The 14,242-nt window shown below is 32.4% G+C and overlaps 1 protein-coding gene and 1 long non-coding RNA gene across 2 annotated transcripts; one reads left to right on the forward strand and one right to left on the reverse strand.

Annotated features, from left to right (window-relative positions):
* The first annotated feature begins 8,714 nt into the window (after positions 1 to 8,714).
* Positions 8,715 to 10,262, forward strand: LOC110875652 (ATP-dependent DNA helicase PIF1-like). The gene has a single exon (XM_022123851.1). The coding sequence runs from the start codon at positions 8,715 to 8,717 to the stop codon at positions 10,260 to 10,262; it is 1,548 nt and encodes a 515-aa protein (XP_021979543.1).
* A 1,986-nt stretch (positions 10,263 to 12,248) lies between these two features.
* Positions 12,249 to 13,775, reverse strand: LOC110877609. The gene is made up of 2 exons (XR_002557161.2): positions 13,400 to 13,775; positions 12,249 to 12,674 (listed from the first exon to the last, which is right to left on the reverse strand). It is a non-coding gene; the product is annotated as an uncharacterized LOC110877609 (long non-coding RNA).
* Positions 13,776 to 14,242: the final 467 nt, after the last annotated feature.

Raw genomic sequence — 14,242 nt, forward strand, 5'->3', positions numbered from 1 at the left:
TATTTCTGAAGTTACAACGATGTTTTTGTTATAGGCATATGGTACACATTCTGGCGACATCATCCGACATGAACTAAAAACAGATAACAAGGTAATGTTGTATTTGATATTAGTATTTATAATGTTTACACTTCATAATGAAATTAAGGATGTTATATAATAAAGTTATATATTTATAATAATTTTTTTTATTGTTTGATGATTGATATGTGTATCGACGAAGCTACCTGACATTCATAAAGGAAAAGGTATCATGATTAAGAAAGAACTTTTCAAACCAACGAAAACGAGAGAAGATGTTGTTCATTGCACTTTCAAGGTATGTATCCGTGTTAAGTACGACCGTGTATTTGAAAACGCTCATTTTGTGTATGATACTGTTTTAATTTTTTTACGATAATAACTATTTAGTATACTTTTTTTTAACATCTATCAGGATAAAAAGATCAAACAAGTGAAGAAGTCTAGCCCGCCGAAGAAGGTACAAACGAGGAATGTTAACACGGACTCGGAATTTTTCGACTTTACTCGGAAAGGAGAATATAGGCTGGTATGATTTGTAGTATATTAAAATCTGATATACATTTTGGCAGTTAATAATTAATTTTAAATATTGTTTATTTTTAACGTATGTTGATAAGGAATGTCTGTTGTTAATGCAGCGTCTACCCGTCGAAGTTGCTAATCGAGCTGGGTTCAAGAAGAAGAGACATTCATTGAATGTTCAGAATTTGGAAGGTGAGGTTGTTGTTTACACTGCCAAGATTGAAAAAAACGGAACTGCGAAGCGTTATTCTGTTGAAAACTGGCAAAAATTCATGGATGACAACAACTTGATTGATGGTATGATGCTTGATTTCACCTTTGTTACTTCGAAAAACACCATAATACTGAAAACCGTCCGATCCGGTTAGTAAAACTTTTGATATTTGTATTTCCAAGTTAAGTGGAAGTTGACATGAACTAAACTTTTGTTGGTTTGTTAACTTTTGTGTATTTGAACCAGTACTTTAGCATTATCGTTTTTGTTTGTATGTTACTCTTTGATCTTTTAAATCTAATTGTCAAGAACTTGATTAAACCATTTTGTTTGTATGTAGCGTTATTGGGTTTTCTTATCCAAGTAATAATGTATAGTATTAACATGAATGTTACTTATCAACGTAAACATTAACTTGCAATAATCATAGGAATCCATGTTTGTTAAACTTATTAATTAATGTCAATCGATTTTTTAAATGAATTTAATATATCCAGTTCATATTATTTCTTTCTAAATGTTTCATTACTTATATAAAGACATTATAAGTATATGCATAAATATAAGCAATGTAAACATTTATGATTTTACATACAATATACCTAATAACTTTACAACATAGTTTACAACCATAGTTCTGAAACAAGTTATTCCGATACATTTTTTTATTTGATAGCTATAGAGACATTAATATTTCTTTACACAAACAAATATAATTTTCAATTTAATATCTTTATTAAAACAGACATATCGAATTTAAAAAAAAAAACAAAAAAGAATAACGTGTTTACTTTGTAAATTTAAACAAAATATTGTAATAATTATTTTAAATTGTTTGATTTCGTTTATATTTAGCAATCGATATGCAATACATATTTTTAGTTTTTAAATTAGATGACAAATATCTTTACAAATTTAGATATTAATATGCTGTCAAAGTTTACACAATACGTTTAGCTTTTAAATTTGAACAACTAATTTTTCTTATTTCCATAAATTAACGTTTACATTATTTTTGGGAACTGCTAAATCAAAGAAATTATTTAACCTTGATTCGAGTATTTTAGTAAATTTTCATTACCAAATTTTGAAATTTAAAATTGATTGATAAAATTTCAAAGCCACCCTCTATTATAAATACCTTTCTTTCATTGTGTTTCATTCACATCTAACATTAAGAGTTTTTGTCAATCCATTTTACACGATCAAAGGTAATGCTATTATCTATTTTATCATTCATCCATTGTCCGTTAATATCAACCTAAATTCTTTGACTTCTTTTCAACTGTTGTTTTATTTATTTATAAGAATGTTTTTTTTAGAGTAAACGTTACATGATCATGTACTCTTATTAGTATTAGTATTCAGTCTACCTCTTATTTCGAGAATACAATTTAAATTGTTATACGGAATTATTAAGTTTAATGCGTATGTGGAATAATATTTTTTATAATTCAGTAACTTATTGATTTTTTTTATATTCTATGCAATTGGTTCCGGATATACTTAATTCCGATTATTTTTATACATAATAAGTTTAAGAGAAATAATAGTTACTGGATATTTTTGAATCTTTTAGCTTTATATTTTTATACCATGCAATTGTCTCCGTTTGTAGTTAATTTCGTTTAATGTAACACATACTAAGTGAATATTATAAAATTTTGTTGTATAAGCATATATAAATTTTAATGTGTATTACAATTACAATTTGTTTTTGTTGTTATTCTTCCATTGAACTAATAACATTAGTATAAATTTATTTATTGTTTAACTTAACAACTTAAATTTCCGTTATTATATATTTTCATACTATTTTATAGATTTTTAATTAATGTTCTTCTATGTTGTAATACACAGGTACAAACATGCTTACGTGATTTTTGTATTATATTTAATTTTTTTTATTCTCATACATAATAGGTTTTTGAATTAAAAATTTATTGTGTAATTATAGCAAGAAATAACAGATAGTTTTTTTTTAATGTATACATAAAGTTTTTTTTTATTTCTTATATCTTTTATTGTAGCAAAATTTTATCATAAAATGGAGAAGCTTGGTTCTGAATTGATTGTGGACGAGATTTTCATGAGGCTGCCTGCAAAAGCTATAGGCCGTTTCAAGTGTCTATCTAAATTTTTTCGTGATGAACTATCAAATAACAATTTTGAGATTACGCATTCTAGGCGAATTATAACTTCGCTACAAAAGAAGCTTCTTTCCTTAAAAGACAACACAATTATTGTTGACAACATAGTTGGGGGTAATTTGCAAGCCGATACAAGCAAAACTATAATTTCTCCATCTAACGTCCATCCTTCATACTTACGTGTTTTAGCGTCCTTTAAAGGTCTGATCTTAATTTGCAATGAAAGGATGTTTTCTGAGCTCATTCTTTGGAATCCAACAACAAGGCGCTACAAAATTTTGGCCGATGACTACTTTGATCGTAATTTTGAGCGAGACGCTTCTACCGGTGGAATGTACTTTGACGACTCGAACGATCTCAAAGTTCTCCACATCAAACGTTACCGTAATGTTCTTTCTGCACGAGTTTACTCACGTCGCCGTGAGTCATGGAGAAAGATAAATTCATTTAACGTCACTAATTATGCTTCAACATATTATTCATGGTCTCCCGGAATTTATTCTGGTAGAAGCATTTATTTTATGGTTTCCAATTATTGGTTTCCACCAGGTGAGAGACACATGGTAGCTTTCGACGTTGTCTCCGAAACTTTCAGCACAATTCCTTTTCCCGAAGTTTTGGATTTGAATCCTTGGCAAGGACATTTTTTGAGCATAGAAATGAAGCTGCACGTCATTGTTGTTGGACGTTCTGAAAACCTATATGCTGATTTGTTCAAATTTGAAGATGATGCTTGGGTAAAGGTGTTGTCTTTCGATACGCCTCATGTTGTTCATTATCTTGAAAGGCGTCGAAGGAATAATATAATTCAAGACAACAAGTGGCTCATAACAAGCATCTGGGGTGATATTGTAGAAGTTGACCTTTCCAACGAATCTTTTGAGTACCTACAACATGTTGATGACTACATTGGTCCTAAAGGAGCTTTATTTATCGAGACCACTATGTCTCCTATAGTTTAAATATTTTTATATTATTGTTTCAACTGCTTAATCTTATATCCTATCTTAAACTGAATAACTAAAGACCTTATTATACTTTCTTTTTTCATTGGTTTAATACAACATTTGAAGTTATGTATTCACATATATTGTGTTTTGTTTCTGTTTGTGAATTTTTTAATTTTTGTGATGCATTTATATTGTGGTTGTATAATGTTAATTTAGGATAATATAATTGACGTATCAATTACTATATAATACATAAGAATAAGAATGTTTAGAATGTCATACTTAAATATATTTAAACTTTACTACAATTTTGGAATGTCGCATGCTTAAATCGTATCACATTATGATTTCAGGAATGTCTAAAAGAAAAAACGAGTTTTCATCTGAATCTTACAACAAAGGAAAAGAAAACATTTCTAACGGTAATGTCGTTAATTTAAATATCGATTTTTATTTCATATAGTTTTATTTTATTTACATATTTATACATAATTTAATCATGTTAATTACAGGTGTTCCAGCCATCTTAAATACGAATGCATCTACAAATATTACAACTGGTCATACAAATGGTAATTTAAGTTGTTATAAATATTCAAATCTTTTTGCTTTACCATATGAGTATATTAATTTTTATATTGTATTACGTTTATTTTTTATCATGTATATCTTAACAAACAATCTGTTTTGCTAAACTGTCTATATTTTTCCCTTACAGTTCGTAGAGGTAGAAGGCCATTATCGACAATTACTAATGGTACTAATTTACTAACTTTTTTTACTTTCCTGTTTTTCTACATTCATGTTCATTGACGTCTAGCTTTTTTATCCATATTCTTTATAAAATTAATTTTTATGTATGTTGTTGTTTTAGTTGTTGTTCCCACTGTAACACAAGATCAGGCAAGACATAGTCGAAAAATTAGGAAAGTATTATTGGATAACAAAAGATCAAAATTAGATGGATGTCCATCAAATGTTGACCATACAATTGTCATAACAACTGATTCGATACCCTCTCCTTCTATTCCGACCGTTACCCAAAAATTATCTGCTTTATCTGCAGGTTTGTTTGTATTTTGTTTTTTTTATTTTTAATAGCCGTATTTAAAATACCTTATTTTATTAAACTTGCATTTCACAATATGTTTAATTCAACGTTATCATATATTTATTTAATGTTATTTTTATATAATAATCTTTAATAATTTGTATATATAGATAACAGCCGCTTTAGGGAAGTAAATTTGGAGAATACAACATCTCCTCTGAGAAATAGTATATCATATTCCAATAGGAGTATACATCGCTCTCCTGATATAGAAGCAACTCCAATTGTCATTACTAATCGTACTGCATCATTCATGGGAACAAGTAAATACTTATTAACTTTTATACACTTCAATGTTTTTGTATATAAATTTATATCATGAAGATTATGTTTTTTTTATATATATTATAGGCAATTTAAGTTGTGTTACGAACAACGGTACACCACCAGCAGACGCTACTCCCGGTCGTATTGCTAGCAACATTACGTCATTTAGTGGCACCTCCGGTATTCTTCAAAATTCTTCTTTTGAAAGGTTGTCATCCGGTAAAAGTAAGTTAATTGGTAGGCCACGAATTACTTCTCCAATACCAATTATTGACTTTACCACAGAGCAAATTGTGGTTCAAGATCCCTTGAAAGGTGTTTCAAAAGGTGCATTTCAAATAATTTGTATTCTTATGCACAAAAAGTATAAAATTTGTCGATATAATGTTATCTTCTTTATTAAATAAAATTGTTAACAATTTTTTTTGTTTATTTTCACAACAGATTATTTGGACCATGGTGACCAATGCGTTACTTGTGAAGTATGTAATGCAAAGTTGTGGAATGCAGAAAAAGGAAAAGGAAGAAAAAAGGATGGAAAAGTTTGTTATTTCATTTGTTGTTCTTATGGCATAGTAGAGCTTCCAGATTACAAAGATGCAAGAGGAAGTTATCGGATTCTGTTTACTAACAATGGTGATGAAAGCAAGCACTTTTTGAAAAATATTCGCCGTTACAATTCTATGTTTGCATTTACTTCAATGGGTGGTAAGGTTGATTCGACGGTTAACAGAGGCAATGGTCCTTTTTGCTTTAGAATTAGCGGCGAGAATTATCATACAATTGGAAGTCTTATGCCAATCAACGGAGCTCAACCAAAATTTTGCCAACTATACATATATGATACTGAAAACGAAATTTCAAACAGGCAATCAATATTTAGGTAAAGTCCATTTTATATGTTACCATAAATCCATTTTTTCAGATTAATAGTTCATATTTTGTTAGACTGTGAATAATCTTTGATAACAATTTTGTAACAGGAGTTCAGATGGTGCGTCTTCTTCTTCATCGGCAAATGTTGATATTAAATTGATCGAACATATAAAGGATGTACTAGACAATGACAACGAGTTGGTCAAAACTTATAGAAGAGTTAGGGATTCCTTCCAAGACAACCCTAATGTAAATGTGAAGCTTCGAATAATTGGAGCAAGAGAAAAAGATGGTCGCACGTATAACTTACCAACGGCTGGTGAGATCGCTGCTCTTATTGTTGGTGATATCGAAAATGTGGTTGACAATAGAGATATTATAGTTGAGACTCGAACAGGTGAACTAAAAAGAATTAGTGAGTTGCATCCATCATATCTTGCACTACAATATCCGATTCTGTTTCCCTACGGAGATGATGGCTACAGAATTGATATCCCTCATAGAGGTGTTGTTGATGTTGTTAATAAAACACGTCCAAAGTGTACTATGAGAGAGTTCTTTGCCTATCGTATCCAGGGTCGTATAAATCAGTTTTCATTGATCCTTAATTCTAAGAGGCTTTTCCAGCAGTTCCTGGTTGACGCATATACTATGATAGAGAGCGAGAGACTTAGGTACATACGATATCAACAAAAAGATCTTAGGTCCGACACATATGAAAGTCTCCGTAATTTACGAAGTAAAGGTCAAGATGATATATCTAAAGCTGGAAAACGCATTTTTTTGCCGTCTTCTTTTACTGGTGGAGCACGATATATGATGCAAAACTATTTAGACGCTATGGCTCTGTGTAAGTGCTTTGGTTATCCAGATTATTTTATTACCATAACATGCAATCCAAAATGGCCAGAAGTTCAACGGTTTCTCAAAGACACCAATCTTAGTCCGGAAGATAGGCCTGATATCCTGTCTAGACTCTTCAAAATAAAACTCGATTCTATCTGCAAAGATTTAAAAAAGAATCATCTATTAGGCAAAGCGTCAGCAGGTAATATTAACAAAATAATTCAATTATTAGTCATCATCAAAGCTAACACTTTGTTTTATTTTTCTGTAGTTGTTTACACTATCGAGTTCCAAAAACGTGGTTTGCCTCATGCACATTTATGCTTATTCATGGAACCTGAATTCAAATTACCTACTGTGGACCATGTTGATTCATTTATATCTGCTGAAATTCCAAAAAGAGAAGAAGATCCAGAATTATTCATCCTGGTGAAAGAGTATATGATACATGGTCCATGTGGTAATGCTAGGTTGAGCTCTCCATGTATGGTAGATATGAAGTGTTCAAAAGGCTTTCCAAAAAAGTTTCAAGATCATACAACACTTGATTCAAATGGGTTTCCATTATACAGAAGGAGAAACAATGGTTCTTCTGTTGTGAAAAATAAAATTGAGCTTGATAACAGGAGTGTGGTTCCTTATAACAAAAAATTATTGAAAAGATATCAAGCTCATATCAACGTTGAATGGTGCAATCAAGCCGCGTCTATAAAATATCTTTTTAAATACATCAATAAAGGTCCTGATCGAGCCACTATAGCTGTTGCGCGTGGTGATAGTCAACCGGAAGAGCAACCACAAGACGAGATCAAAGAGTATTACGATTGCCGCTATATATCAGCTTGCGAAGCATCTTGGAGGATATTTGCTAATGAGGTACATTATAGAAGACCTTCTGTTATGAGGCTTCCATTCCATTTACCTGGCCAACAACCTGTTGTTTTCGGCCCTGACGAGGATATTAACTCCGTTCTAAACAAACCTTCAGTTAAATCTTCAATGTTTCTATCATGGATGGAACGTAATAAAGACCCAAATGACCTGTTGGCACGTACACTTACATACGTTCAGTTCCCTATTTTTTATGTATGGAAGCTTGACAAGCGAGTATGGGAACCAAGAAAATGGAAAAAATCAATTGGCAGGATTCATTCCGTATCTCCAACTTTAGGTGAAGCGTATTTCTTGAGAATTCTTCTTAACAAGGTTAGAGGACCAACATCGTTTGACGACATTAAAACAGTTAATGGTAAAGTTTACGATACATACAGAGATGCTTGCTACGCACTTGGCCTTTTAGATGATGATTCAGAATATGTAGAGGCAATAAAAGAAGCAAATTTAACTCGAAGCGCTTCATACATTCGCAATTTATTTTCTACGATGTTGTTATCCGGTAGTCTTTCTAGACCTGAGGTTGTTTAGGAAACTTCATGGAGATACATGGCGGACGATTTTGTTTACAGATTAGCAAAATACCATCGAGTGACAGATACGTTTTGTTTACACTGAAATTTAGTACTTATATTTTTTTAAAAAAATAATTTGATTTGTTCATCATTATTTAACTTAATTTATCTTATTATGATGAAATGGTTTCCGTATTCATTAGATGAATTTGTTTTCTTTCTTATTTCGTAGCGTTATCAATTCCGGATCACCAACTGAAGAACTATGTGTTGGTCGAAATTGAAAAGTTTTTATTGCGAAATAATTCTTCTTTGCGAAGATTTGAATCAATGCCATATCCAGATATGTCGTCTTCAGGTATTTCCGATTGTCGTTTGATATACGAGGAGCAGGCATATGATACAACATACCTTGGAAATCTGTACGATAGTCATTTGACAATGTTAACTGATGAACAACGCACTGTTTTTGAAGAGATTATGGCAGCAGTAAACAGTGATAACGGTCAGATTTTTTTCCTTTATGGCTATGGCGGAACAGGTAAAACTTTTCTATGGAAAACATTGTCCGCTGCAATTAGATCAAGAGGTCAAATCGTGTTAAATGTGGCTTCCAGTGGAATTGCATCGTTGTTGTTAGATGGTGGCAGGACTGCACATTCCAGGTTTAGCATACCGTTGAATCTTACTGAAGATTCCGTATGCCATATAAAACCAGAAAGTGATTTGGCTAAATTACTTCACGAGACTAAATTGATAATTTGGGATGAAGCACCTATGGTTCACAAACATGCATTTGAAGCGCTCGACAGAACAATGAATGACGTTTTCAACATTGACACATCTCTAAATTCTGAAATCCGCTTTGGAGGTAAAGTTATTGTTTTTGGAGGGGATTTTAGACAAATATTACCTGTTGTTCCAAATGGTGGCAGACAAGAGATTGTTAATGCCTCCTTATGTTCGTCTTATTTGTGGAGTAAATGTAAATTGCTAAGACTAACTAGAAACATGAGGTTAACGGTTGGAAGATCTACGGCTGATGTTGATCAAATAAATAGTTTTGGCAAATGGCTTTTGGATTTGGGTGAGGGTAACGTTGGTGGTCCAAATGATGGAGAAGCAACTATTGAAATACCACGAGATCTTTTGATTACTGATCCATCTGATCCAATTGGAAGTTTAATTGATTTTGTTTATCCATCAATCTTGGAAAACGTAGACGCCCATAACTATTTTAGTGACCGGGCCATACTTGCACCTAAAAATGAAGTTGTTCATGAGATTAATGACAGGTTGCTAGCAATGTTTCCTGGTGAAGAAAAAGAGTATCTTAGTTCTGACAGTCTTTGTCCGTCTGAAGATGTAAATTCTACACAACAAAGACTTTACTCTCCAGATGTGCTCAATGGTCTTAAAATATCTGGCCTACCTAATCATAGGTTAGTCCTTAAAGTTGGTGTTCCAGTCATGTTATTAAGAAATATTGATCAACGGAATGGATTGTGCAATGGTACAAGGCTACAAGTAAAGAAGCTGCACAACCGTGTAATAGAAGCAGAGATAATATCTGGTTCAAATATTGGTACTTGCACATATATCCCTCGATTAAACTTGATACCTTCTGATAAAAAGATTCCTTTCTCTTTTCAAAGAAGACAATTTCCACTGGCCGTATGTTTTGCAATGACCATCAACAAAAGTCAAGGTCAATCTCTTTCAAGAGTAGGTTTGTACCTCAAACAACCAGTCTTCTCTCATGGTCAGTTGTATGTTGCCTTATCAAGGGTGAAAACAAGAAATGGTGTGAAGATACTCATACTTGACAACAATGGAAAACCTACGGATAAAACAACTAATGTGGTGTATAAAGAGATATTCAACGATTTGTAATATATACGTTATAATTGTCAATAAAAAGTTATTACATGATCTGTTTAAATATGTGTATATAGTGATAACATTTAATGTAAACAACTATTATTAATCCATATTATCTTTTAACAACCCGTGTAATACACGGGTCCTTAGGCTAGTTATTTAATATATAAATCACATTTTTCAACCCGTGTAATACACGGGGTTCTAACCTAGTACAATATAATTGAAATCTTATGTTTAGTAAGCTCTAATAAATTAGTAAAATATGATATTTAACTTGTTTATTTTAATGTTCAAAAATTACTATCATTATTATTATCAAATATGAGATAGATTATAGATGCCTTTAATAGGAGAGAGATTTAATTAGGTGAAATGCTAACAATGTGACACGTGACAGAGTAGCTTAAGAAGTTATCAACTAGCAAAAATCATTTTGAATTATTAAGTACGGGATTAACTAATTAACTTGTAACATAATATCATATAATTAATTAAAAACTCTTTTATTTATTAAAATTAAACAAAAAACTTGTATAAATTATTTCGCAAATAGTTTATCGTAGTCATCGTTTTGTGTTAAAACTATTTAAATATTTTTTGTTTGTTGCTCAAGTTGTAACTCTCTAGATCGTACTTATAAGAAGTATTTTTGAATGTTGTTATTTAGGTTATCATAGAAATCTAGCAGGCTCCCTCTTGCATAAGTCTCGATCATTTATTAACACAGACCTTGGTGGACGTCTAGCTACATCTCAATACCCTTAGTGAAGTATGACATTTACAAGCTATCAAGTGTTCTCAATTAGTCCAAGAACTCTTGCTAAACTATTTGTCCAGGGACTCTTGCTAAACTATTTACAATTTCCATAGTTATATGTGAATTATCCAACATGTAATAGACATTTGTTGAACATAAGACATGCACCAACTTTCATTCTCATATAACGTTCAACTATTCTCATTGTCGATCAAGATTCAAAATTGGCCTAATAAGCTCATAGTTTGAGCACGAATGCATTTATACAAGTTGAATAAGCAAGGAGCCCGAAGATGTCAACCAAGTACACACCTCAAAACTTTAGACTTGGCTCCCAACTATTGCCACTATTATTGCCCCACAAAACCCACATATATAAACTTTAAGTTGTATCGTTTATATTTCACATTTCGAGCTCGTTGTTAATTATGCTCGAGTTTAAACATGAACTCAATAATAGCTTAACTAGAATGAGACTGAGTGTGATATGTTGCTCAATAAAGGCTCGACTTATTTTCATCAATCTCATAGCATCATTGTCATTACAAGAAGTTCTAGTTGAGGACTTACATCAAGCTTTCTTACTTGATCATAAATTTATATATTTGCTCATTATCATTGTCAAGTATAGTTAATGAGACGATGTCACTCCACAAAGCCATCACATTGTTTTCCCACTTGTTGGACATTTATTAATAGTCTAAAACCACCATAAAAGTTATGTGGCTAGCACCAGTTTCTATTTTGGTGTGCTTAGCAACTGATAATTACTCCCCTCCATTGTAAGTCCTTAAAAATTCAAAAGTCATGATCACATTCCAGACTTGTGCAATTGCCGGATTACAATATCAAAAAACAGGCACCCCATGCCCTAAATCAAAACCAACCCACAACTCCTAAAGGCCCTTTGGCCCTAAACAACAAACACTAAAGTGCCCGGCGCGGCTTTTTTTTTTTTTTGGCTCAAACCGTTCCTGCTAACCCCAGGTTGAGCAAATGGACGGCGAGCAACAAAAAAGCCACCCTAGGTTACGAACTATGGTGAGCCAAAAAAAAACACTACCCCGGAGTTAATTTCAAAGCCCGGTTTGACCAAAAAAAAAACCACCAAGGCAACTACACACCTACGTTTGGGGTTTAAATTTTCACCAACCCGGAGTTCGCAACTTTGGAAACATTAATTTTGAAATGTTATGTTTTTTACACCATTTGTGAAAGGATCACTTAAAAAGACACCATTTATGAAAAAGAAATCGCAGATCCGTTGGATATATATACACCATTGTCTAATTACATTAGTTTAGGAATTTGGATACATTAACAAGAAGTTGTCTTCCCCTATATACTTGATTTGATTGGAAGATATGTTCCAAGTACACAAAGTTGCATTCTAAGAAGTTAGAAGATAAGAAGTTGCAAATTAACCTTTGAAAAGGGGAAAATTAGGACTTGCACCTTCAATTCTCCAATGCACTGCTCGTGAAGAGCATCACGTGATGCGGAGATGTGGAGGAGAGAGAGTGTTGAAGCCAGTGAGGACTGGGGACGTGCATCCCGACTCTCAAGTAGAGAGAGCCCATTAGGAGAGAAGCCGGACACGCTGACGTGGAGGGCGGTTAGTGGTGCATGTCTCCCCTCACGCCGCTTAGGAGGAGGTTCATTCTCTACAAACATAACCTTATGAGTGGTCCTTTGTTCTCCCTTAAAGGTGAGTAAATCAAAAACAATACATTATTTTGCCAATCTATTGGCGCACCATTAAAAATCATACCATATACTATATATATACCTCCAAGGTATTAAAAAACATAACCTTATGAGTGGTCCTTTGTTCAACTCAAATGTATGCAAGATGTATGTGCCATCATGTTCTGTAGTTATGTTTTGAAATTAAGTCAAACCCTCCAATTTGTTGGTTCAAGCCCAAGATTAACTCACAAACACACACTAAAAGAACTCACGTAAAGAAGCCTGTGTTTTCTAAACTTGTTGCTTTCTTGATTGAAATTGGGAGTACATTAATAACCTTACCCTACTATGCTATTTATATAAAAAGAAAACAAACCCACATGCTAAATACACTACTCCACGTACTCCTTATAATTAGCCACATCTTCACACATTCACATCCACAGAGTCGGTCAAAACTAACTACCAAACCCACGATTAGATTAATTGAGCCTTTGCTGACCCATTCTTTTGCTGACCCGCAAGTTGTTTGACGACCCGTACTTGACTCGGAATCGTTTGACCCATACCCATCAAGATTATCCAGCACAATTTGATTTTAGGAAGACAAACAAACATAAAACATAGGCTTTACTATCACTTATATCAGATCTAACCCTAAATACATAACATATCATAAAAAAACATTATAAATCTTTACCTTTGCATGATGTATGAATGATGAATACCATTTCTTCTTTCCACTTATTCTTCACCATGTACACACACTGAACACATACACGTATATATATGTATATGTATATGCATATGCTTTTGATGAGAGAGAGAAAGAGAGAAATGGCAGATTAAAGCAGAATGCAAGATGGCATCTTTTGTCTGCAGAAACACATGCACCTTTTTGTGTCTCAAACCCCTGAAAGAAAGAAAGCGGTAGATTGTAGCAAGAAGGTGCAGGTGCAAATGCAGATAATAAGATGAACACAATAAGCTTGAGAGAAACTCATACACCATTCAACACATTATATGTATGTATATATACTGTATTTCAGGAAACACATTCTAGACTCGATGATAAGATGCTTTTGCTATCATGTGTACTTTATGCATTTAGAATTGTACCAATGACCGAGCATCGGCATTGCAACTATTCTAGCTTAAATTATCATTAACTTATTGATTACTTGATATTAAATGTTGACTTCTCACCCCTTAATTAATTATTGTTTGAATCGTAGATTCTTGATTCAAAACGTTAAGAGTTAATTACATAGTTAGTCCTGTGGTTTGTACAAAATAACATACTTAGGTACTAATAGTTTAAAATCACCTTTTAGGTAATTTACTTTTCATTTTGTAACGTTTGGAGGTATTAACTTCTAGGGTATTAACATAGTTAGTCCTTATAGTTTGCACAAAATAACAAAAATAAGTACTAATATAATGTGATTTTAAACCTACAAATAACGTTAATACCTCCAAACGTTACAAAATGAAAAGTTAATACCCTAGAATGTGATTTTAAACTATTAGTACCTAAGTATGT

Source organism: Helianthus annuus, chromosome 7 (genome assembly GCF_002127325.2).
Source record: "Helianthus annuus cultivar XRQ/B chromosome 7, HanXRQr2.0-SUNRISE, whole genome shotgun sequence".
Lineage (NCBI taxonomy): Eukaryota > Viridiplantae > Streptophyta > Magnoliopsida > Asterales > Asteraceae > Helianthus > Helianthus annuus.

Excerpts from the sequence above, each read along its gene's own strand:
- LOC110875652 (XM_022123851.1), top strand. The coding sequence starts at position 8,715 with ATGTCGTCTTCAGGTATTTCCGATTGTCGTTTGATATACGAGGAGCAG.